Raw genomic sequence first — 24,122 nt, 5'->3', positions numbered from 1 at the left:
ACCTTAGTTGTGTATCATGGCAGCATTATGTTGCATCACTGTCTGCTTAGTGAGTTTCCAGTGTAAAGAATACACAGCACAGTGCATTGGTCCTGAGGGATAACCTGAGGAAGCACAGCAGACGCTGAGAAAGACCTGAGCTGGTTTTGGCTGAGCCTCAGTTTTTTAGGAAAAATGAGAGTGTGGAATTTTGTCGGGGGGGAAAGCCTTAATGAGATCCAGCCCCCATTTTCAAATCAATACGTGTCACTTTCTCCTCTGCAGACAACTGCTATTCACTCTGGAGACCCTCATGAGTGCAATTAGAGGCACAACCTGCAGTCAGAACACACACACACACACACACACACACACACACACACACACACACACACACACACACACACACACACACACAGTTCAAGTCAATGCATGATGATACAAGATGTTGCCACAAATATCCACTTGTTATTTAATGGTTAGATGGGATATTTTGCTTAAGATATAGTACATGAGATATATCAGTGGTAAATATTTATGAAAAGTCTCCTTGATAAATGCGAGTAAAGAAAATGTTGATATGATTATTAGTTGCTAGAAGATGAGATAGTGGCTGTTTTCAGAGTCTCACACAACATGTGTGTTACTGTAGATGTCATTTTTGCAGCCGGACTGGTAAATCCATGTCAGCGCATGTGAGTCTCTCCCTGAGAAACATGAGAGAGAGAACTTTGAAAAGTTATCATGGGCTTTTCAATGTTTGCATGCTTTATTTTTTGTGTCATGGTTTTTATGACTGAAACTGGAGCTGCTTAGTTGAACTTCACTTAAGACTGATGATTTTCATCTTTTAGAAGACGTAGCAGACATTTGTCCCTAATACCGAGATCAAGTAAGTCGATTGTTACGTTATCTTGAGATCACTACGTCTCATAGGAAAAGCTGCAGCTTATGATATTGTTAATTATTCTCACTTAGTCTGCCGGATATTTCCTTGATTATTAAATTACTCATTTGGAATAATGAAAGTTTAATATCAGAGTAGTTGCAGATTAATCTTCACTTTAATTTTCCTTTAAAGAATGAATGAATTGACTAATCATGAATTTTTTTTAAAATGCAACTTTTCTTGCAATAATGGAATAAACCTTTTGCTTTCTGGTGAGAACCAGATATTTATCCAACAATCTCTAACAACCAAGGTGTTGTTTTTCTGAGACAAGTGAAAATGAGCTTGTTATTATCCCCGAGATAATTAACAAGGTAATTAACTTGCTAGCTCATGATTAGGGGAGAAAATAAAACGACTGCAAATACAACTGTGCTTGGCTTTGTAGCCGTCCTCTGTGAACTGTGAATGAATGTTGTTCAATTTAACATTTTCAGGCCTTTTTTATTTTGTGTGTTTAATGAAAGTGTAATTCCAATGAAAACACAAGAGACTTTGTTTCTTTCACTATACATCATTATATCTCTCTGGGGTCTAAGTACAAAAAGCATTGAGAATGTTGTTGAGTTGTTCAGAGTCAGTCCTGGTACTATACTTCTACATCAGTGTCTATGGGAGATGAAGGATGTGCCTGACACACTGGTCGTCAGTAGTCGTCTGTTGTACTGATATTTATAGAGCTGATTTAGCCTAAAGTGTCTCTGTGGAGTGTTTGTCCTTCCTCTTACTCAGGTAGACCTTAACTGTAACAGTTTGATTCATTGCAGCATTAAAAGGTCTCTTGTGCTACACTGCTGAGTGTCGCTGAAGACCTGGCCTATGAACTGGACACAGGTACAGGTAGACTGTGTGATTTAGTTGATGATCAGGATGAAACGAATCCTTTCACTGTTCAGTGTCTTTTCATTATGCCTCCTCACTGGTGACAGCCAGTGGCCAAAGACATTATGTTTCCAGGTCATCTGTCCATCCAACTGTCCAATTTTTGTGAACAGAAACACGATACAGAACACCTTAAGGGATTATCTTGAAATTTTGTACTTAATTAGAATTTGGGAGTCAAAGGGTCACTGTGACCTAATGTTCCTGTGCATGATATATAGGATAAAAACCCATTGGGAATTTCAAATAGACCGAATAGAATTCGTAGGTTAAAGGTCAAGGTCACTGTGCATCACATTTTTTTATGCCTCATGAACCTGTTATATTAAGAACGCCTTGAGAGAATCCTTTGTAATTTGGCCACACATGTTTTTGGCCCCGTGTACATGATAAAGTCAAGAAATGTCTTCAAATTTTGACCAGTTGTCACTTGGAATCAAAGATGAACCGATTAGCTTTCAGAGGTCAAAGGTCATGGTGCCCTTATAAGAGTTTTGGGGTAAAAAAATGTAGAAACTGCACTGGTTGGCAGAGGCATACAGCCAAAGGTAATTCTAGTTTAATGCACTGACATCTCATTACTACTGACAACTGACTGAGATTCTTCCAGGGAAAAAAGCCTTCAGTACATCAAGTTAATCTTATCTCCATATCAAACAAACAGGCTCAACACAAGAGTGGATTGTTTATTACTGAGTGTGCCACAAGATCCTTCATTAAGGAAGGAAGCTCAATGAGAAGGACCGGCTCATTCAGCTTTAAATGATTCTGCATCCAGATCAATGAATGTGAGCTGAGTGCAGGAAATTACTTTGGCTCAAATCCATTCTATTTCCAGAGTCAAATAACAAAAGTAAATTCTCTGACTGTTGCAATAACGTCCATATAAACCCACATATGTTATATAATGTTATATACTGTAGTATATTCCATATACTATGATTTTTGCTATATAAATGGAACCAGAGCTTGTATGGACTGTTCCACATGAGCAATCTGTGGATTTGTATTGTTGATTAGTTCGGAGCTTAAAATGATACAGAGGAAAGTGTATTGAATTGGTATATTTGCTGCAGGAGCCGTTCTTTATTTAGTGCAGAATTGATTTATCAATTTAGCCCCAGTTAAAGGTCTGTAATGCTTCAGATAAGACACAGGAAGTCTGTTTGAGAGGCTGCTCATCATCTTAAAGGTTGTTATAAAAAGGAAGAAGTGTTGAAGTATTGATCATTTCACAGGCAACTTTTTACATTTGAGTTTTTTAAATGGCAAAGTCCTAATCGCTCTGAGGATAATGAGCAGACCGCTGGCTTTTTACGATATGATTGCTCTGAACGGTGAGGTATTCTTTGCTAATGAAGTTGATCTCATCCTCTTCCCTATAGTTGCTCAGGGCCCCTGAGAGGAGGGGCTGCCGTCGGCGGCGGAGAAACTCGACCTTATTACCAGACCGATCCAGTTGCGTGGTCATTAGATTAAACAAACTGTTGTCTCCTTTTGTTAAATGTCCTGCAAACCAAGGTCAGGTGTCGTCATGCTGTCTTTGAGACTGCAGCGTCACACAGAGCAGTGAATAGACAGGCTGTTGCTTGTTTTGTCAGAGCAGCTTGCGCATGTTGATTGTAGATTTTGCCTTAAAGGCTCTCTAATGATTCAAGTATAAAATGACAAATCTACAACATTACATGCAAATGTCTTATCTACTCAGTCTCCACAGATGGATAGATACAAAACTCAGGGTACAGCCTAAACAGGTTGCCAGCGTATCGCAGGACAGATTACCATAGCTGTTTTCAGACATTAATTCTGGATAATGTCAGGACATAAGGTTCCATACATTATCTGGAACCTTTCTCATATGAACAATGCAGCAGGAGATTGTCTGGCTCAGATGTGTTCATAACGCATACTAACTAAATAACTAAGACTGTGTTTGTCTAGGAACCTTTAACTCATATCAAGAAGCGGGTTAAGGACAATACGTTTTTATGGCCATTACAGGGATTCTGGGGAAACTGTTCTGAATTACAGTGCAGTATTCAAAAATCTGTTAAAGTGAATAACCAGTGTTGTTTTTTTCCTCTGTTTATAAATAAAATTATCTAATGGAAGTAATTTACATAGTAGAAAAATATTTTTTAAATTAAAGGTGAAGTCATATTTCACATTATTGAGAGTCTTTGGTAAATAATATCTCAGGTCAGCCATGGTATCATAGCATTAGATGGGACAGTTGCATGAAAAAGTGATCATGCCAGAATAAATGTGTTACAAAAAAGGGACTGGATAATGTCAGGGTAGAACAACAGGAGTTTCTTCCATCACCCATTACTTGGTGATTGTAGAGGGGGGGCACGGTCAGATAGGGTCAGCTTACCGGACCTCGCCATCCCTCTGCTCCAGAGGTGTCACTTTGATTCACAGGCCCGCGAGAAGCAGGAAAAGGCAAAGACAGGAGAAACTAATGGAGTGAAAACGCTCAGAGAGCAGGAGGAATGTGAATGGGGCAGTATTTCTTAAAATGTGTGGTACAGAGGAAGAGAATAAACAAGTGTATCCCTGTTGTTTTCCTCTGTCTGTCAGACTTTCGGCGTGACAGCAGAGTTTTTTTGAATACTGCAGGCGTATTCCCTTTATTCTTATCCTTTTGGAGTAGTAAGTGGACTAGTTCTGACACAGCGTTGTATGTCTTTCCGTCTCTAGGAGGCTGACAGCTGGGAAATCATCGAAGGGTTGAAAATCGGTCAGAGCAACGTCCAGAGGCCAGATAAACACGAGGGTTTTATGTTGAAGAAGCGGAAATGGCCCCTGAAAGGCTGGCACAAGGTAAGATACACAGGCAAAGCTGCTGGAAAAAAACAGACGTTCGTTTAAGAAACTTCCTCCTCCCCTCACCCTCGATGGGCCTCTCTTCTGCAAGCTGAGTGGAAATTTAGTTTGAAGTCGCCACCGTCAGCATCGGCTTCACTGTTGTTTTCTCAAAATATTTGAATACTGGTGGAAACCTGTTCTTGTTGTGTACATATTTGAACCCACAACATGAATGTCCTACAGACACAGTGGACCAATTTGTATTCAACCTACAATCTAAACAGGTCCAGTGTGTCCTATATTGAACGTCCGTCCTTCCTCATATTTAACTAACTTTTTTTTCCGGTGCTCATTTTCTCTGCAGCGGTTTTTTGTTCTGGACAATGGTATCCTGAAGTACTCAAAATCCCCCATTGATGTAAGTAATCCTGACTATAACCCGCAGGCACACGCAGGGCAGGCTGGCCTGACATCAGCTCGGCCTAGCAATGACTCAGCAGAAACATCTGCATCATGGACCATGATATTCAGGTTGTTTCAGGACACAATGTCACTTAAATGATAAAATGAGAATAAAACACAACCTTGAAGAAGAACAAGTAAATTCAGACACACTCTCTTGTAATTGTATTTGTGTGTTTTCCTCCCAAACACAAATATGTACACGACCCGCACGCACACATTCACATATGTCCCACGACTTAACCTGTTACCTGTCATTAAACACATGCTACATACGCAGTCACTCACATCAAATGGGTTAAGGCCTCCTCAGCCTGCTGTTTTGGTGGTTGAGTTGTGTTGGAAAGTTAAACTGAAAACAATTTGTCTTGCACTTGTCTCAGATCCAGAAAGGCAAACTACATGGCAGCATTGACGTCGGCCTCTCCGTCATGTCAATCAAAAAACGAGCCCGTCGCATTGACCTGGACACCGAGGAGCATATCTATCACCTGAAGGTAACACTGATGAGAGGAGTCAACACTGACACTTCAGGGTCAGCGGATGAAAGAGTTAAACTTTCCTCTCCTCCTCTTGTTCCTCTTTAGGTCAAATCTCAAGAAATCTTTGACGTCTGGGTTTCCAGGTTGCGTCATCACCGACTCTACAGACAGAATGAGATTGTGCGATCTCCCCGTGATGCCACCATTCGAGCATTTCCTCCCCCAGTTGCCATTGAGTCTCCCCAACCTGCTGCGAGCGTGGTCCATGAAGCAAAGGTAAGTCCTTAAAGCCCCTGATACTATCTTAAGTGCCCTTATCCACCTGTGAAGCAGAAGCAGAACAAGCTCCACATCCTGACTGGGACAAATAGGGCTGTTACACCATTGGACCATCAAAAAGCTTAATTAATCAACACAGCTTCTCTCTTAAGTCCCGGGTATGAGCATGACCGCTTCTTGGTGCTGATTGGTTGTAATAGTATTGGGTGGCTCAGTCCCAGCTACTGTCATTTTTCCATTTACAAAGCCAGAGCTGTGTAGATTCTTTGGTCTAGACAGCTAGTGGACCATGAGGAGTTATTAACTGAATCCGACAAAAAGTGCATTGGACTAGAATCACATTCTCTACCTTTAACAGACAAGTCATACCTCTCCTGTATTCAGGCATAAAATTAGTCTGTGGCTGTGCTCCGAGCAGAGTGCAATTACTTATTCAAGAGGGGTATGTCATGGGGAATGAGGGATCGCCTAGTTCGGTTTTTATTATATTTTTTTGAAAAGTAATATATATGTACCAAAATATCCTCCAGAAGAAAGGAGGTAAAATTCACTCTATGGTCAGACAAGATTGTGTCTGTCTGTGTGATGGTTTCTTACAGGTGTGGAAGAAACTGTTGTACTTGTGATTTTAGCACTTGTTTTTGTTTCATGCCTCAGATCTGTCGACTGTGGCTAATTATCAGACTAATGACTGTGAACGTGTAGACAGAAATCTGCCTGATGCAGTAAAGCGGACTGGACAGGTAATTGTATTCAGATCATTAGAAAAACACAAACGATTGTTGGTCTAGACTGTTTCCAGTTCAGTGTGAATCTCTAGTCCTTGACAACGTGGCTGATTTGCTAAAGCGGGTTCTCCTGGGATTGACGCTCCATGCTCCAAACAGGCCATTAGAGGTGATCACATGGATGTGGAGTCAGAGAAGCTGCAGCCTGATGAGCTCTCTCAGGAAAAAAAGATTAAATGAGTCACAGAATCGCAATTGACTGTTCCGTCAGAGATATAGAAGGAAGATATTCATCTGCTGCACAAACCAAGGAAAGCTTTAAAGGTTCAGTGTGTAAGATTTAGCAGAAAATAATCTACTGGCATAAATTTAATATAAAATAACCCTAGTGATGGTTTCACTAGTGTGTTTCATCAAAATTGTATTAATTGTTGTTTTATATACCATAGAAGAGGCCCTTTGTATTTAAACACTTTATATTTACATTGAGGGGACCCTCTCTACGGAGGCCGCCATGTTTTTTACAGTAGTTCAGACAGGAAAACTAAACACCTTTTGAGTTTTTAGGTTCTCTGACATGTTTGCAAGGAGAGGGTAAGGTGAGGGGTGTTCAGCTGCCACATGCAATTTCACCACTAGATGTCACTAAATTCTACACACTGTACCTTTAACTGGTTAACTGACCTGTTCAAGGGCAAAGAATATATGCTGGTAACTTTTTTTCAGATTTGTGCTAAAATTAGTCTAATTAAGTCATTTATCAAACAAAAACACAAAAAATGTGCTTCTTTTGGATTCTCAAATATGAGCCTGTGCGTTTGTGTGTGTGTCTCTGTGTGTCTGTGTGTGTTATAGATATATTGAAAAGAGGAAACAGTGTGGTAAAGGTTTCTTTTAACAAACTAGTTTACTTACCAGCTGTGGCTCAGCTGTGATGTGCACTCAGACAGATGTGCTGCAGACATTGCTGACTCAGATAATTATAAACAATGAAGTCGGAGGGTGCTCTACTGGACAAACTACGTGATGACAGCACTTTTAAATTACCTCAAGCATCTGTCATTGCATTATGTTCTGTAAAGTGAAGTTTTTATATCTGTTAACATACACACTGATACCAATGTGTCTGTGATAGGCCAATATCAGCAAATAAAATCAGATGACTGATATTTGTTCTGGCTCAACTTTTCTCTTCATTTTATAATTTTACATGTTGCAAATCAACCTTGTTTTTGGGACTGTATCTGTTCTGACTGTGCTTTGACTGACAGATTTACCCAATGAACATCACCTCCTCTATTATTCCCTGTCAAAATCACTGCTGAAAAACTCACCTGAATTCTGATTTTGTTGCATCAGAGGAATCTTGTTCGGTGACTGATTTGTCTTCTGTGGCACAGTGGGTGGAGCAGGTTGTCTGGTTACCAGGAGGTCAATGGTTTGATCCCATTTTCCCTAAAGTGTCTTTTAGAAAGATACTGGACCCCAAATTGTCCCTGATGGCTGTGCTGGCAGTGTGTGACTAATGTGTGACAGAGAATGTGCTGCACATTGAGGCGTTGTTTGTGTGAATTGTAAAACTGTACTGTAAATACAGACCATTCGCCATTTACATTAATTCCACACATTTATCCTCTGGTCACGTGTTGATTCTGTGACTGCTCCTGTATCACCACAGCAGGCCAAACCGAGCAGCTTGCCCTGGCAGCCAGGGGCCCCCAACAACAACAGCAACAGCAGCCTGCCTGCCTCCTACAGTAACGGCCAGAGCAAGGTGGTTGCTTGGCTGCAGGAATCAGAGGAGATGGACAAGTGTGCAGAGGGTAAGAGCAAGATCCTGTTTTTATGCTGCCAACAAATCTGATTTTACAAAAGGAGTTGATTAGATCAAGCCTGAGGCCTTTATGATAAGTCCTTCGAAAAACCCCTCAGAGGAGTATTGATGACCATTTCATGACACGCAACACTGAATCTGTCTGTGTGGGTGTGAATTTCATTTTCAGAGCTCGCTCGATGCCACTCGAACCTGACAGAGCTGAGCCGGTTACTGCAGAGCCTGGAGATTCTGCAAAGGACTCAGTCAGCACCCAACTTCACAGATATGCAGGTAAACACACACTCACACACACACATGAAGAGCAGGTGAAGCAATGTCATTTAGCAGTTTCTTTTAATATTGTATTGTGGACTGTATGCGTGTGTTGCTCAGAAGCCCATTTATACTTTATACTCAGTTAAAGATATAGATATGTCAGTCTAAGAAAAGCTACTTCCTTTGAAACACTGGATTCAGTGGTGCTCACAGCTACCTGCTACCTGCTTCTCTAATTGATCACAATCTATTTTATGTTTGATTATAGTTTTTGGCTGAGATGCATCTTTTAACACCACATATTGCATTTGCTAAACATAATTTTTGTTTGCTGCTCATTTGTGGCAGTGTCTTTTTTGTCATTTCACTGCAATCGGTGTGTAAATTTTGCTTTCTTTGTGATGTGTTTGTCCCATTAACCGCAATTTGCATATTTTGCTCCATGTGTGCCACAAAGACCAATTGTGTAGAATTGTCAAAGAAAGAAAAGCGCTTGAACAGAAGATGGAGAACAAAAAGTGTTGGCAAAGACGCAAAATTCCAGCTTCAGGTACCTCTCTTCAGATTTCTGCTCCATCTATATTATGTACAGACCATAGACCATATAATAATAAAACTATATAAAGATGGACAACGGGTCTTCACCCCCCCCCCCACCCAAACACCTACAGAAATGAAGCCAAAATATCCCACAAATGAACACTGCTATCTTAAGATTTTCATGTCATTTGGAGCCAGATTCTTCGCAGCAAGAACATTTGAACATACATGGGTTTGATAAGAACTACCTACAATGACAGAAACTCATTTGATTTGTAGTACTTTGACTTTTTGTTTGGTCTGTGTCCCATCTTTAAACATGGAGGATGCAGAATTATCTATACTGCAGCCAACCAGCGGGTGGCAGTCAAGGTGCTTTGGCTTCACTCTTGGGAGCTGTCTTCCGTCTTTATATACAGTCTATTTGTAAGGAAACAATCACACAGACAGATTTTGACCATAAGAGGGTTTTATTATGTTATTAATTAATAAGTCGGGGCACAGAAATCTCATCATTAACAACTGATCAATTATTCATGGAATCTCACAAGAAAAACAGCAAAGATTCACAACAATAACTATCATTTAAGATTTAATGTGTTTGAGTCTTGAAGAATCTGAACTCTCTCTCTCTGTGCCTCGTTGTAGAAGATGCCTTTAATGTTTTCTTTCTCTTTTGTTCTTTTCTATTGTTGAATCACTCTGCTCTACAACCTACACTTATTCGTGTGGTGTGTCATGGTCTGAGTAATTATTTCTCCATCTTTGCTAATTCACCTTGATTTTGCTTAATATATTAATATATGCCTCCTGAAAAAAATGTATATGCCTAAATATACACCAGAGCCCGACCGACATAGATTTTTGGGTGGTGACGCCGATGCCGATATATTGAAGAAATTGGTAATGATTCCCAAGATGTTGTCTTCAAACCCTTATGACAAAGAAATCAAATTGAGGTTTGATATTTCAAACTCAATCATAAATGTAAATAAAGAAAAAAAAGAAAACTCAAATTCAAATAAATATATAGAGCTTGACTCTTAACGATCAATTTTTAATGGCCACTCAATAAATCGGTCAGGCTCTATTTCACACAGTGGCTCTTAATCGACCTCCATCGTGAATGGGATTCATGATTTTTTCATGAACGTATAAGTGATGAATGAACCTCTTTAGTAGTCAACTATATTCATTTCTTCAACTACAACAAGCCATTCAAAGACAGCCAGGATGGAGGATTGACAGTGGTTTTCTCTGGTCATCATTTCCCTCCAGGTCCCTCTGTCTGCCAGCATGTCCCCTGTCCGCCTCCACTCATCCAATCCCAACCTGTGTGCCGAGCTAGTGGACTTTCAGCCCCCCGTCTCCCGGCTGACCGACAGCGTTGAGTGTGCCAGCGACTACATTAAACTTCAGGAGGAATTCTGCACCATCGCACAGAAAGGTAAGCAGATAGTGTAAATTGTGGGATACGTCCCAAAATATGTACGTAATCTTAAAGGATTATTCTCGTTAAAAACATTTAGATCTTTTATTTGCACGGGCTGTCTGTTTGTTATGATAGTGTTCCTCTAAAAGTCATTGTGGAGATTTCAGAACATTGCAACATCTGTCATGAGCATCAAACACCAGCAGTCTGAGGTTTAGCCAGATTTGAAACAAATCTGCACATTAGATAAACATCGTTGGAGGATAAAATAAATACAAACAGTAAATTTTTTAACCAACACCTTTCACAGACGACTGGTTGGTTCAACCTTACCTTTCATACTGTCAGTAGTGATGTGCAAAGAGTTTGTGCAGTGAGGGACGACATTTTGGGTGAATAGTGCACAAAGTTCACTGAAATGATGACTTGTTTGAAACCTGTATGTTGATCTGAAAACATGAGTTTCACCAGTTAGAATTTTTTTTGATGTAGCTACGTCACAGCGTGATTCACACAATATCATCTTAACCAAACCCAAGAGTGGATTGCATTTAAAGACAATCAAGACAAGTTAAATAAAAGAATGAAACCCACTAACATTTTTAAGACTGTGTGTATATGTAGAAATGTGTCCACGGAAACTGTAACACTCGGCGAAGGCATACAACCGCAGTGAGGTAATTACAGATTTCCACACTACCATACATTTTTCATTTTGCTCTATCCCTGTACAGTCCACTCTCTGTTGAAGTCGGCCTTCAACACTGTGGCCATAGAGAAAGAGAAGATCAAACAGATCCTGTCTGACCAGGAACAGTCGGATCAGTCGACGCAGATCAACTCTCTCAGGAAGTCTCTGTCACAGGTAATGAGCTCTGTTTACCCCAATTATTCTTCAGTTAATCTGAGCCTTTGTCCCACTTAAGCCCTTTTCAGACATGAATTTTGGATAATGTCCAAAAAAATGTAGAGCACACAGGAGGCAGGACATACCTTTACCTTTCAAAGTCGACATCTTCGTCTGAGCCTTCTACTTGTATCGCACCTTTCTGCCTTGAGATATTTGTATTCTTCTAGGTTTGCGTCTTTAAGAGACTCTTTTAAGAGTGTTAGAGAAGCCCACTCCCCTGCTGTTCTTACGATGCTTACGATTTTCCAGCTGTACTCTCACATGAGCTCACTCTGACATTTTCCAAACATTTCACCAGGGAACTGGCAAGAAACGTTCTGGAGAATTAACAACTCTAACATTTTTGCATAATTCTAGGAGAATGTCCGGAGTTTAATCCATGTCTGAAAGCATTAATACAACATTTGGTTACTTTAAATTAAAAAATTTCTGGTGCCTTTTTATCATCTCATTACTCAAGAAATTACTGCAGTAATTTGAGTAATATCTCTTTGGTGTCTTTAAACTGAAACTCATTTTTGTAGTTGTCATGTTTTAAGATTCGCTCATGATCACAGGCTGTCAGATAAAACACACAAGCTGCAGTTTATTCTGAGCTGTCACGACAATCATAATTTAAAATGATGATGAGAGCAGAGGTAAGTGAGTCGTGGAAGCCCAATCATTTTCCCTATATTAATTGGTGACAGAGAAAAATGTAAACTGTGGTTCATTAGCTCTGCTCCTCAGGGCCACTTCTCTAGATCACTCATTTAATTGGCCTGGAACTCTGCTAACAGTTGACATCATTTCAGTGAAATGTTTCTGCTGCTTTATCTCTTCTTTGTGCCTAATTGGATGTTTGTGTGACAATGTTGGAACCGGCAGGAGGACAGCTTTTTATGACAAGGTTTATGGTCAGGAGTCGAGGTTGTTACAGCTGCAGCTGCTGATGTGACCTATTTTAATCCCTGCAGGGAGGTACTGAGGGATGTCTTAATTTTGAATTTCTTAATTTAACACATACAAACATACCTGAACTATTTTGTTTGGTCTCTTGGGGGAAACAGAAACAAGCTCTAAAGACAACTTGTTGACATAAATCACCTCAGCTTAAATGGACAGTGCACCAAAAAATTTAAATTCACTCATTATCTACTCACCCCTATGCCATTGGAGGGGTGGGTGAAATGTTTGAGTCCACAAAACACTTTTGGAGTCTCAGGGGTAAACAGTGTTTAAGCCAAATCCAATACAATTAAAGTAAATGGGACCCCTTCTCCAGACTTAAAAAACATGCTGCGCTAGTGGTGTCTGTCAAGTGTCTGTAAGCCCCGACATTCATATTTGACTAGAAACGGCAATTATCAGCGGATAATTGTGGGCTGAGAGTCAATAGTTAGTAGTTATGGTTGCATTTCTGTGGACAGAATAACAACTGTGGATTTTGTCCCCCATCTCTTCCTGTTTAGTTTCTTTAGTAAGCGATAGTGATCTGTTCTTAGCTGCTATGGTACGAAGAAGCAACCAAAGAAAAACTTTCCGTGAGTTTTCTGTATTGATAGGAATATCAGCTCAACCCTAAATGAAACAACCATTGAAAACCTATTGTGCTGCGGTGATATATCAGCGTATAGTTGCATATAAAACAAAATGAATGTGTTTTTTGTCATCCAGGCCCTGTCCCAAAACGCAGAGCTTCGAACTCGACTCAGCCGCATCCACTCTGAATCTGTCCTGACTGAACAAGTTGTCAGTGTGAACATAATCTCCACGCCTGACGAGGTACGTCACTTTGAACATCCGTCACTGATAAGGTTCATGTCTGACTCACTGTATTACTGAAACTCAAGGTAGTTCGTATGGTTGCTTCCTGTATTTGTCGAATGCATTATTGATTCCAGTCCTTATAGACTGGTGGTGTTTCCAGTTCGCCCTGGCAGGTAAGCTCATAGATCATGATTCTATGCAGAACCTGACATCAAGGTTAATGGAAAAAATTTACAAATTAGTAACGGATGGGGGCTTGGCCTCTGGCAAGGATACAAATGCTGCAAGATGAAGTCTGTGTTTGTTCAGGGCTGCTTTTGGTTCTGAACTGTCACTACAGCGAGGAACAGTGAACGTCTTGTGTGTTTGCCTGCAGGCCGTGGAACAGATGGGGATCCCTCTGACTCAGCAGGCCTCTAATGAGAGCCGACTCTCCATGTCAGAGTCTGTCTCTGAGTTCTTTGACGCCCAAGAAGTGCTTCTGTCAGCCAGCTCGTCGGAGAATGAGGTATAACAGGGGAAGGTTGAGACGGGAATAAGAGCTATACGAAGCAGAATTGGATCAAATAAGGCGGGGGGCTGAATTTCTGGATGTGCAGGGATGGAGATGTTTGGAAACAATGACGTTTGCTGATCGGGACTTTTTGGTCACAACGTTCGTCAGGATCCTATCACATGACCCCCTTCATTTTCAGTTACAATTCCACCTCGTAATCCACCCGAGCTAAGAAACCCCTCCTCATGCTTTTAGCCATTGCTGCTCCTCATTTGTTGCTCAGCTCTTTCTGCAACTAACAACAAAATGTATCCTGCATACACTGGCACACGCATGCCTGGTTTACATAAGAGGTCACGAGTATGGACATGGATTAAAACTGATACAGACAGAGATTGTTTTAAAACGTAATAGTTTGGATGTACCCCAGATAAAAGCTGGAGCTAGCCTGCAGTTAATGAGAGCAGAAAGTAAAGCAGCAAAAGCTTATGACGAAATCTCGGGTCACTCAGGAGGGCTATTTTTTGTGTCTGAGAATAATAACTCTCCTCTTCTGTCTGTTTCTCTTGATTTGCAGCATCTGGCTTTGTTAAAAAGGACGTTTGTTCCATCACTTGAAACAATAATTTCACCCTCTCTCCCCCTTTTAACTCCTGCGAACACCCTGCTCCAAACAAAGTGGTCTCTGAGGAGCCATTAAGCATTGTAGCTCTCCAGGCCTTACACTGATCCATGTTGAAGGATTGAATCATCAACCTTCCCTCCACACACAGTCCAGTAGCTCAGCAGACCCACTCAGACCAGTGCTACACTGTCAGTGAACGTTCCCCAGCAGCAGGTGACTGTAATAGAGGTTATTACGGCGAGTGGCGACAATATGCTCCTTTTCAGCAACGTCAATGGCCTAATGGTGTTTCTATATATAAAGTATGAAAATGCTGCAGTGTCTTATCTCATGATTACTGCATTGGGACAGATAGCCGGCGACTGCTGCAGTTTGTTGGCGTCTGGCAAACTACAGTTGTGTGTGTGTGTGTGTGTGTCTGTGTGTGTGTGTGTGGCTGAGGCAGTTCTGCAGTTCTGATTCTGACTCCGCTCTGTACCTGTCTCTCTCTCAGGGCTCAGACGATGAGTCATATGTCAGCGATGTGAGCGATAACATTTCCGAGGACAACGCCAGTGTGACTGATAACGTCTCCAGACAAAGTAGGTCCAATACTGCACTGTCACAGGCCTCCGCGCCTCCACTTCTACAGTACTGTAAGAAATGCCAAAAGCATTCACAAAGGAGAGGATCCGGCTCAGGGCTCCTCACACAGACACAAACTCATTTATCTGAGCGGCCGAGGCAGTTGACCTTGCAGTGTTGCTCTGTGCCAAGGATTCCTCCTCCTCAGCTTTATAAAAGCGACAGCTCTGTGTACGGAGAGGTGGGATCTCCCTCCGACATCTTTGTCACATACCACACAGGGATGTTAAACTTATGAATGAAAACACTCTAGGTTCCTGTACAAGTCTAAAAAAGTACAGGAATGTTAATTGTATTTCAGAAACAATATGTAAAGATATGTTTTGTCCATTTTCAAGTAGAACCATTTTAATATATGTGATGTTTGGAACTATGAACCTGTAGCTGATTGACCACTTCACACTGGTTGACTTCCCTACACTGGCCCTCAGTTTGTCTTTCAGGGTCTGATTTAAAATCGTATTGATTACTGCAAAGCCTCCTAGTGACCTGGTTCCTCTCTGTATATCAGACCTTCACCTCCGATTCGATTCAGTACGAAGCTTCTTGAGAACCTCAGGCAGACGAGCTGTATTATATCCCACAGCCTGCACCAGGCTCACAAGCTGAGGACACAGCATTTCCACTTCTAATCCTGCACCTCTAGAACAATCTGTCCTCAGGAAGCTCAGTGACAGAGTCGAACTCAACTTTTAAATCTCTTTTAAAAACATTATTTTAACAGGAGCTCAGCCTGACCCAGCTGGAATTTTCTCTTTCACTTGATATTTTTTGAATTGTCTCCGAAATAGGTTGAAAAGCACCAGAATCCCCCTTGAATCAGCTTTTCCTGCCATGAATAAAAATCTCATCTCAGCTCCTGGAAATAGAGAGTTTATTTGACATTTTTGCATAAAAAGTGGCAATGAATAAATTGTGAAAATATGAACCAAACTCATTTTAAAAATTCCTCTTATCATGTAAAATATGTAAGAGCATGTTCCCATCGACGGCTCTGACAGGTGTAAATGTTGTAACCTCTTGTTTTCCCAGTGGCCAACGGAGACTTTGCTGGCAGTGCCTTCCGCAACGGGCGACGCACCTGCCTGCCGGCGCCGTGTCCCGACACCAGCAACATCAACCTCTGGAACATCTTGAGAAACAACATCGGTAAAGATCTGTCCAAAGTGTCCATGCCAGTGGAGCTCAACGAGCCCCTCAATACCCTGCAGCGCATGTGTGAAGAGCTGGAGTACAGCGAGCTGCTGGACAAGGCTGCAGAGACAGAGGACCCCTTCGAACGCATGGTAAAGTGTCACATACGTCATTAACGGGTACTTTGTATGGAGAATGATAACTATTCTCTATCTGATGTTTTCTTTTGCTCTGTAGATGTTTCTACTCACATCTTAAATTCCTGCTAGTGTCTTTGTCAATCACAAGCCAACGTACAATATTCTCTCATTCATGTCTGAGACGTGACAGCACACTCTAATGTAGCTGTTCACCTCAGATCCTCCCACTTTCATCTGTCTTCATCACTCTGTTCCTGACAACGCCTGTTAATATGAGCTGGTTCATCTCATCTTTGTCTTGTTTTGACTCTCACAGGTTCTTGTTGCCGCTTTTGCCATCTCAGGCTACTCGTCCACTTACTATAGAGCAGGAAGTAAGCCATTCAACCCTCTGCTCGGAGAGACTTATGAATGTATTCGTGAAGACAAGGGCTTCTGTTTTTTCTCGGAACAGGTACGTGTGTTCACAGATTACTTAACCAGTGGTTTCAAAACTGTTTAACTACTAATAACAAACCTTGCATTTTTATTTCTTAACATCTTGCAAACATTGACCTGCTGACATGAAATCAACCAAAGACAGTTTATTGTCTTTATTTCTAATAATTTTAGCTTTTGGAAATCTGAAATGATTAATTCGATAAATAAAATCTTCATGACAAAGACAAGATTAAAATTGAAATAAGCAGAAAATCTGCCTTTTCACTAAAGATCATGTAAACCAGCTATGATGTGTAATCTCAACAACAACAACAGCTGTCAGACTGTATCTATTTGATCTTCTCTCGAAGGTGAGCCACCACCCTCCCATCTCCACCTCTCACTGTGAGTCCAAGAACTTCACCCTCTGGCAAGGTACGTTACCTTTCTAATTGGAGAGGGATCTTACTCATGGGGAACTGAGGCTTAGCAGATGAGCCAGAACGACTAATTTAACCTCTTTAATATGCAGATTAATCTCTATAGAACAGATTTCATGACTTAAAATTTCAGAATATGCTGAAATTAGGAAGTATGTTTTCATTTGTATGTTTTTACTATTTTGCTCTTTCAGATGTGAGATGGAAAAACAAATTCTGGGGAAAGTCGATGGAGATTTTACCAATAGGGAGCGTGAACCTCATGATTCCCAGGTAACTGATCCAGATAGTTTGTTTCTTGGTTTAAACCTGAAGTCAGAAACTTCCTCTTAACAATTAAGGCATTACATCATCTCAGCTGCTTCATGTCATCTGTGTTCTTTTAATCACCAGTTTATAACTTTTAAATTGCTTTCACATCAACATCCAAATTATAATTATGACTCTAAGGGACTGATTGTTTCTAGAAACTCTACTATATCTGAGTTTGCACTAAACCAGCTGTTTGTAGTTTGGTACACACCCATATGGCTCAGTGGTAATTAAACCTGAAAACAAATAGTTTTATCAGTGCCACCTGCTCCCTGACAGCTCTGAATAATACATACTTGAAACTGAAAACCACATAAGTAGAAACTTCACACCAACTAAAAGTTAAAGTACATGTAAATACAAATTTGTGGCTAAGAGGAATCCACAAGAGGATGGAGCCATGAATAAAGCCCTTGACTGGGAAGTTTGTGGAGGGGTGCACATTTTTATCCCTCAAATCATTTAGACATTAAAACTGAAAATGCAAGATTAGATGAGCTGCATTAAAACTAGATCAAGATTTTCTTTTTTAGTGATCAACATCTGTCTTTTAAAGAAACCAAATTGATCTGGAATAAAACCAAGACAAAAACGAGTCGGGTGCTCAGCCACTTAAGATCCCTGCCAAGGCTGATTTGCACCCCCCCACCCCCACCTTACAGAAAACTTTATTGAAATCTGTGAAAATGTCAACAAACGCTCTAATAATAATAAAGAAAGTGAAAAAAAATCCTGAATCTGCCCCCTGATCTGGATCTGCAACAAAATGAAATGGGTTCTTTCCTGAGTAATACCACATCCTTCCATCAAGTTTCATGTTCATCTGTTCAGTAGTGTTTATTGCTGCCAAATTACAAATGTAGATGAAAACAGGACCTCCTTGGTGGAGGTAGTAAGGTTTTTATTGAGTCATATTGTTTAGCAGTACCCTGTGGCAGCACCTCGAGGAAATAACCTGCTGTTGTGTCTCTCTAGGTTTGGCGATCACTACGAGTGGAACAAAGTCACCACCTGCGTACACAACATCCTTAGCGGACGACGGTGGATCGAACATTACGGAGAGATCACCATCAGAAACACAAAGAGTAGCGCCTGTCTCTGCAAACTCACCTTTGTCAAGGTACAGAGATGTTTCTGACAGTTATTAGAAAATATATTTATTACCCTTTTCATTGTTGAGTTCAAATATTATAACTAATGTTTCTGCCCACAACAGGCAAAAAGAAAATATTCATGAGGGAATACAATACTTGTTTAATCTCTCTAAACTTTAGTTTTTCATGCCTTTCAAGATTTTTACAAATTTGTCAAAATCCTGTTCGAGAATCATTCTTAATGCTACAGTCCTTTATTTTGTCTTTTGATGTGTTTGCTTCTTTATTATGTAAAATATGTTTATTATGTTTTATATTTTATATAAAAAGTAAATCAACGTATCATAAATCTAAGCTGATGGTGTTGGATTTGTCTTTCAGGGAAACTACTGGAGTTCTAATGTGAACGAGGTTCAAGGATTTGTGATGGATCAAGAAGGGAAAGTGATTCACAGGCTTTTTGGGAAATGGCACGAGGGCCTTTACTGCGGTGTCCCACCTTCTGCCAAATGCGTCTGGAGGCCAGGTAGACGTTACTTCTTCACCCACACTCATATCCGGACTTGAGTTGAAGTTTTACTGGTCGTTTAAAGTGCACGTGAAGTTTTGATTTTGCACCTGACACAAGCCAGTGGATGTTGTTTCAGTGATTTTAAGATGCTCTTCATGTCGCCCTCTCCTCGTCAGGCTCCATGCCCACAGACTACGAGCTGTACTACGGCTTCACCAGGTTCGCTATTGAACTGAATGAGCTTTGCCCCGAGTTAAAGGATGTTTTGCCGCGTACAGATGCCAGATTCAGGCCCGATCAAAGGTACAGCACTAAAACTAGACTGTAACATCAGTGAATTGCTTTCGTCTGATGATATCAGAGCTCAATATTGAGTTGCGTGACCTTTTGTCAATGCGCTTCATGTGTCCGTCTGATTCTCTGTCTGCGTTCACTGACACATTTGATTTTTCTGTCACGCAGGCATCTTGAAGAAGGGAACTTGGAGATGGCGTCCTCAGAGAAGCAGCGTATAGAGGACATGCAGAGAGCCCGGCGGAAGTGGACCGATGAGAACGAAATCAAACAGGAGCCGCGCTTCTTCAAGTAAGAACAGAGAGCAGATGTGTGAAGCTCTGTGGGTTCTTACCTGAAACCGTGTGTAAGCTCATAGACTGAAATATACAGATTCATGTTTCATGTATAGAACAGTGAGCACTACAAATGTATTAGAATCTCATTAAGACACAAGGCTCTAATTCTACTCCCAGTGTTAATTGTTAAGAATTCAGCCTGTGAATGAAAAGTAACTCAGTTGTGTCATTTAACTGACTGAGTCACATTTGCAACACTACTGCCTGTTCTTATCATTGATTCATCAAATGTGCCTGTAAACCACCATCAGCTTTTATACCTCATTATATTTCTTCATCATTAAACTTTAGAATCATAGTGATCAGTAGATTTCACAGTCTATCATTTTATAGGATGAAAGGACAAATGGCGCAAACAGTGAAATTTAAATTAATCACAGTAATTAATCAAATTTTACAGAAGGTCAAAGACGTTCTTTCTTCTCAAACTTTCTCAATGTCAGTTTATGTTCAGGAGATAGTGTAGTTTTTTTTGGTTATTGGTTATTTGCCATCCAGGATAACATCAGCCTGATCGTTCCTCCATGTGTTTGTGAATTACATTTTTATGTCTCAGTGATAATTGCTATTTGGGGGCCAAAGGTCACGGTCATGTGACCACGTTATTTTCAGAAGCCCTTGATAGAATCCTTTGAAATTTGACGCAAATGTACACTTAGAGTCATAAATGAAGGGATTAGATTTCAGTGGTCACGGTGGACTTACATTATTGTGATGCAATAAGTCAGGAATACCTGGATGGACTGAAGCTACGCTGGTCTGTGGAGGACTACAATGACAGGGCGATAGTTCTATTTTGGTTACAGCTTCATTACTTACCACCGTCACTTGTGTGTTTTCTTCCAGGAAAGTGGTTGATGCAAACCACAGGGAGAGGTGGGTCTCCAACAACACGTACTGGGAGCTGCGCAAAAACCCCGGCTTCATCAACATGGAATCCACAGTGAACCTGTGGTAGCAAACGGATTATATGGTCCCTCATACCATCATCACACACAGGAAGGCTGTTACCTATGCACAATAAGGTGTGAAGAGAAACGTGTGACGGATAAAACATCGGTGTGCATGGAGAGGAGCGGCTGCAGAGCTGGACGATGGCCCGGTGTCCAGCGACCCTGTCGGGCTTCTGTGGTGCTCGGTCATCCACCCATGGAAACATCCAGTAGGATCTCCTTCATCGTGCTTCTCCGTGCTGGGTTGTCAGGGCAACAATCGTAACACTTCTATGTAGATCTTTTCCTCAGCTCCTTTGTTGTCTGAGTATGTCCTTGCCTTAAAACGACACGTCACACGATTTAGCGCGTTTTAGTTAAAGCCATTCTGACAGCCGTTTGGGTTAGACTAGTCTCTGAAGTAGACGTTTTGATTACCTACAATACTGTGCATGTTTAGAGAGCAGCTTTCACTGGCGTAAAGCCGCATTTACTGTTTCATCGATTATTGTAGAAAAAAAGAGGTATTTTTATAAAATATCTTGGACTCAGAATTTAGTGTAAAAGTACTATGGGAATTGGCAGATTTTATTTATTCTTGCCTTTTAATACTGTTGAATCTGTGTGATAGCAGTACTGTCTCTCGGGAAGCAGCCCATTTACATTTTGAACCTCCCCTCCCTCCCCCAACTCGGCCGAGCCTCGCTTCAGTCATCACTCCTTGCCCTCCCCTGTCCCATGGTCTAATTAAAAAACACAGTCATGAAACCATCGTATGGTTGCACAATTACTTACATACATCACTCCCTCTGCAGTCAGCATGTCTTCTGAATGTGGTGCAGTAAATGTTTCCATCCGTGAATTATACTGCAAGTTTCATAGTAATCCGTTTGGTATTTTCTGTGTAATCCTTCGAACTGGAAACACAACCTCCTTGGCGGTAAACAGAAGGGCGACTGGAGAGAGCATTCCTCTACCAAGGCTAATGCCTTCTCTCTGTATATGAATACATATCTCAGTACTGTTATAGAGTTGAGTAATCCTACCAATGAATAAACAGTCAAACAAGTGCAGATGAACACATGATAAATATAAAGGGAAGTGGTCTGATATCCTAAATTATTTATTTGTCATAAAACATTGTCCTAAATAGTGAAAAGTTAAGATATGTGCATTGTTCCTTGAAAAAACCATAAACATGTTGAAAAATGCTCCATGTTTTAATGTTGAAGAGAAAAAAGAATCCTACATCTGCCCCTTAATCCTCATCAGAACCAAAAGATATTGGTTCCCTCCCACACGCCAACTACTTTAGTAGTGTTTGCATAATTCAGCTTTTAAACAAACAAACAGATACAGTTGAAAACATAACCTATATAATGGAGGTTTAAAGAAAATATGTATTTCCATTATGTGAAGCAGTTTTCCAAATGAACGTCCTTGTTCTGACTTACAACCAAAACTCTTTATATGTTCTGGAACAAAGAAAAGTAGTAAATCCTACCAGCAAATGTTGTTTTTCCAAATCACCAACATTACTATTTAGTTATCAAACAGTTTTCTTGTGATTGATTAATTAACGAATCAGTTAAATATGTCAGTGAGTCACCTGCACAGCAACGAAACACCAGAGACACCTACAGGTCATCGTATGAAAATGCAGCTTCAGGAAACAAGGATACTTCTGTACAGTAACAATGAAAATACTGAACCAGCTTTAAAGCTTTGATCGTAATGTGTCTGATTCCCCAGAGACTTGACTGCTATGGTGGTTCTGCAAAGCACCAGTTACTTATTTCTATATTTATTGCAAAGCAAATTAGCTTTAACACTTTTGTGTTATAGAGTAAGAAAATATACCGCAGGGTTTTAGATTGAAACCCCAACACACGCGAGTGGCCACACGTTCTCCGCGTGTCCGGGAGCTCATGCCTCGTTCAGGACTGCAGGCTGACGGCGTGAAAATATAAATATGTAGAGTGAAAACTATGTGAAGCAAATCCATCCTGTGTGCACTGTTCACATGGTACTGTAGATTACAAAACCAAAAACATGTTACTGCTTTGCACCCATAGACTTTTTTCTTTAAGTATGAAAATGTGCTTTTAATTTGATCCCAGGTCACAAACTCCAATGCTACAACTCATCAGTTTCACTCGCTGTGCCTTAACGCATTTTATTAATGCCTCACAAACACACTGCTGATGAGAAGCCCCCCCCCCCCCCCCACACACACACGCCAAGAATAAGGCCCGCCAGTAACAAATCCGACTCGGCCCATTCTCCACCTGCCTGCACACGATCGAGTATATCAAGGAGTTAGCTGTTCACAGATGTTCCCCACTGCTCCACGTAATCAGTACTTTTCTTGGCGATCACTGTAAATACAGCACATTTTAGAAGAAGATGGGTGAGGACTGTCAGAGACGATTCCTCCTACATCTGCTGATTTATTTTTAATGAGACTGAATCTCAGCGGTTGTGAGTGGAGGCGATGATTAGTAGTGTTTGAGTCATAGTGTCAGACTGTAGTGAAAAAGAAAACAAAAAAAATCTAAAAAATCGTGAAATCTTTTCATGCTTTCTTTGTCCATTATTCAACCTGCATGTCTAGACAACTTAGCCTGCCAATGAATGTTGCAGATGCCTTAGAAAAAAGACGTTTTTCTTTTTCCAATTGGACTCTCATGTTTTTTTTGAATTAGTTTCGGACTGACATGTATCACAGTTTTTTTTTCAATCTTTTCAATCCTAATGGGTACCTTCTAAAGTGCAATTTTAACAAAGTACATATCTTTCCATGAACACCGTACACTGCTGCTACATAGTGCTTGTTCTAATAAAACTGTAAAACAATTGAGGAACATGTGGTTTGTATGTAAAAGATATGGTCATAAAAGTTTAAGTTCAATAAGGACGACTTTCTCTGTCCCATTCATTCACAATTCTCTCTCCCTCCTCCCCTGCCTCTTTTGATCAGCTGCGATCAGTAATCCAATCAGATTTTGCCATGATCTCGATCAGCCACTCATGTTGTCGCTGTCAAACTTTAAATCTGCGACCCTCCTCCCCTGTCACCTCCAATGTTCGCTCATCTCCTTTAGATCCTCAACATTCTCTAGATCCCTTCAACCACCAGGTTTGAATTATCTTTCAAAAAAAAAAATGGCAGAAAACAGTGAAAAATGTTGGGCCCAGTTTTCAGACACTAAGATGGGGGGGTTGACTCGTCTCTTTTTTTGTCTGAATAACATTTTGAAATCTGAAGGTATTTAGTGTAAAATCCCACAATGAACAAATACTCCAGATTTAGAAGCAAAAACTACGATTGTTGCGTAAAGATTTGAAAGATTAATCAGCTTCCAAAACAGTTTCTGTTCCTTTATCACTGCATCAACTAAAATCAGCTGATTTTATTCTAATTCATGTAGAAGCAAGACCTAGAATAACCGCACTGCGTACTGCTT

The 24,122-nt window shown here is 40.6% G+C and overlaps 1 protein-coding gene across 4 annotated transcripts in view; it reads left to right on the top strand.

The window, feature by feature from the left end:
* osbpl6 (oxysterol binding protein-like 6) overlaps nucleotides 1-23,512 on the top strand; it is a 34,234-nt gene extending 10,722 nt beyond the window's left edge. For 3 of the 4 annotated variants that reach the window (XM_020090232.2, XM_069532468.1, XM_069532469.1), the window contains 21 exons: nucleotides 4,514-4,636; nucleotides 4,986-5,039; nucleotides 5,467-5,580; nucleotides 5,671-5,841; nucleotides 8,251-8,395; nucleotides 8,576-8,679; nucleotides 9,122-9,214; nucleotides 10,483-10,651; nucleotides 11,371-11,501; nucleotides 13,203-13,310; nucleotides 13,672-13,803; nucleotides 14,910-14,997; nucleotides 16,073-16,326; nucleotides 16,631-16,768; nucleotides 17,106-17,169; nucleotides 17,369-17,447; nucleotides 18,462-18,606; nucleotides 18,962-19,106; nucleotides 19,268-19,394; nucleotides 19,554-19,676; nucleotides 20,570-23,512. In XM_020090232.2, coding sequence (XP_019945791.1) covers nucleotides 4,514-4,636; nucleotides 4,986-5,039; nucleotides 5,467-5,580; nucleotides 5,671-5,841; nucleotides 8,251-8,395; nucleotides 8,576-8,679; nucleotides 9,122-9,214; nucleotides 10,483-10,651; nucleotides 11,371-11,501; nucleotides 13,203-13,310; nucleotides 13,672-13,803; nucleotides 14,910-14,997; nucleotides 16,073-16,326; nucleotides 16,631-16,768; nucleotides 17,106-17,169; nucleotides 17,369-17,447; nucleotides 18,462-18,606; nucleotides 18,962-19,106; nucleotides 19,268-19,394; nucleotides 19,554-19,676; nucleotides 20,570-20,681 — 2,619 coding nt within the window. In that variant the 3' untranslated portion in view covers nucleotides 20,682-23,512. The remainder of the gene's footprint in view (nucleotides 1-4,513; nucleotides 4,637-4,985; nucleotides 5,040-5,466; nucleotides 5,581-5,670; nucleotides 5,842-8,250; nucleotides 8,396-8,575; nucleotides 8,680-9,121; nucleotides 9,215-10,482; nucleotides 10,652-11,370; nucleotides 11,502-13,202; nucleotides 13,311-13,671; nucleotides 13,804-14,909; nucleotides 14,998-16,072; nucleotides 16,327-16,630; nucleotides 16,769-17,105; nucleotides 17,170-17,368; nucleotides 17,448-18,461; nucleotides 18,607-18,961; nucleotides 19,107-19,267; nucleotides 19,395-19,553; nucleotides 19,677-20,569) is intronic. The other variant, XM_020090233.2, reaches the window with a different exon arrangement.
* The last annotated feature ends 610 nt before the right edge of the window (nucleotides 23,513-24,122 follow it).

The sequence above is a fragment of the Paralichthys olivaceus genome, chromosome 10 (genome assembly GCF_024713975.1).
Source record: "Paralichthys olivaceus isolate ysfri-2021 chromosome 10, ASM2471397v2, whole genome shotgun sequence".
Taxonomy (NCBI): Eukaryota; Metazoa; Chordata; class Actinopteri; order Pleuronectiformes; family Paralichthyidae; genus Paralichthys; species Paralichthys olivaceus.
This window is presented reverse-complemented; position numbering and strand designations above follow the sequence as displayed.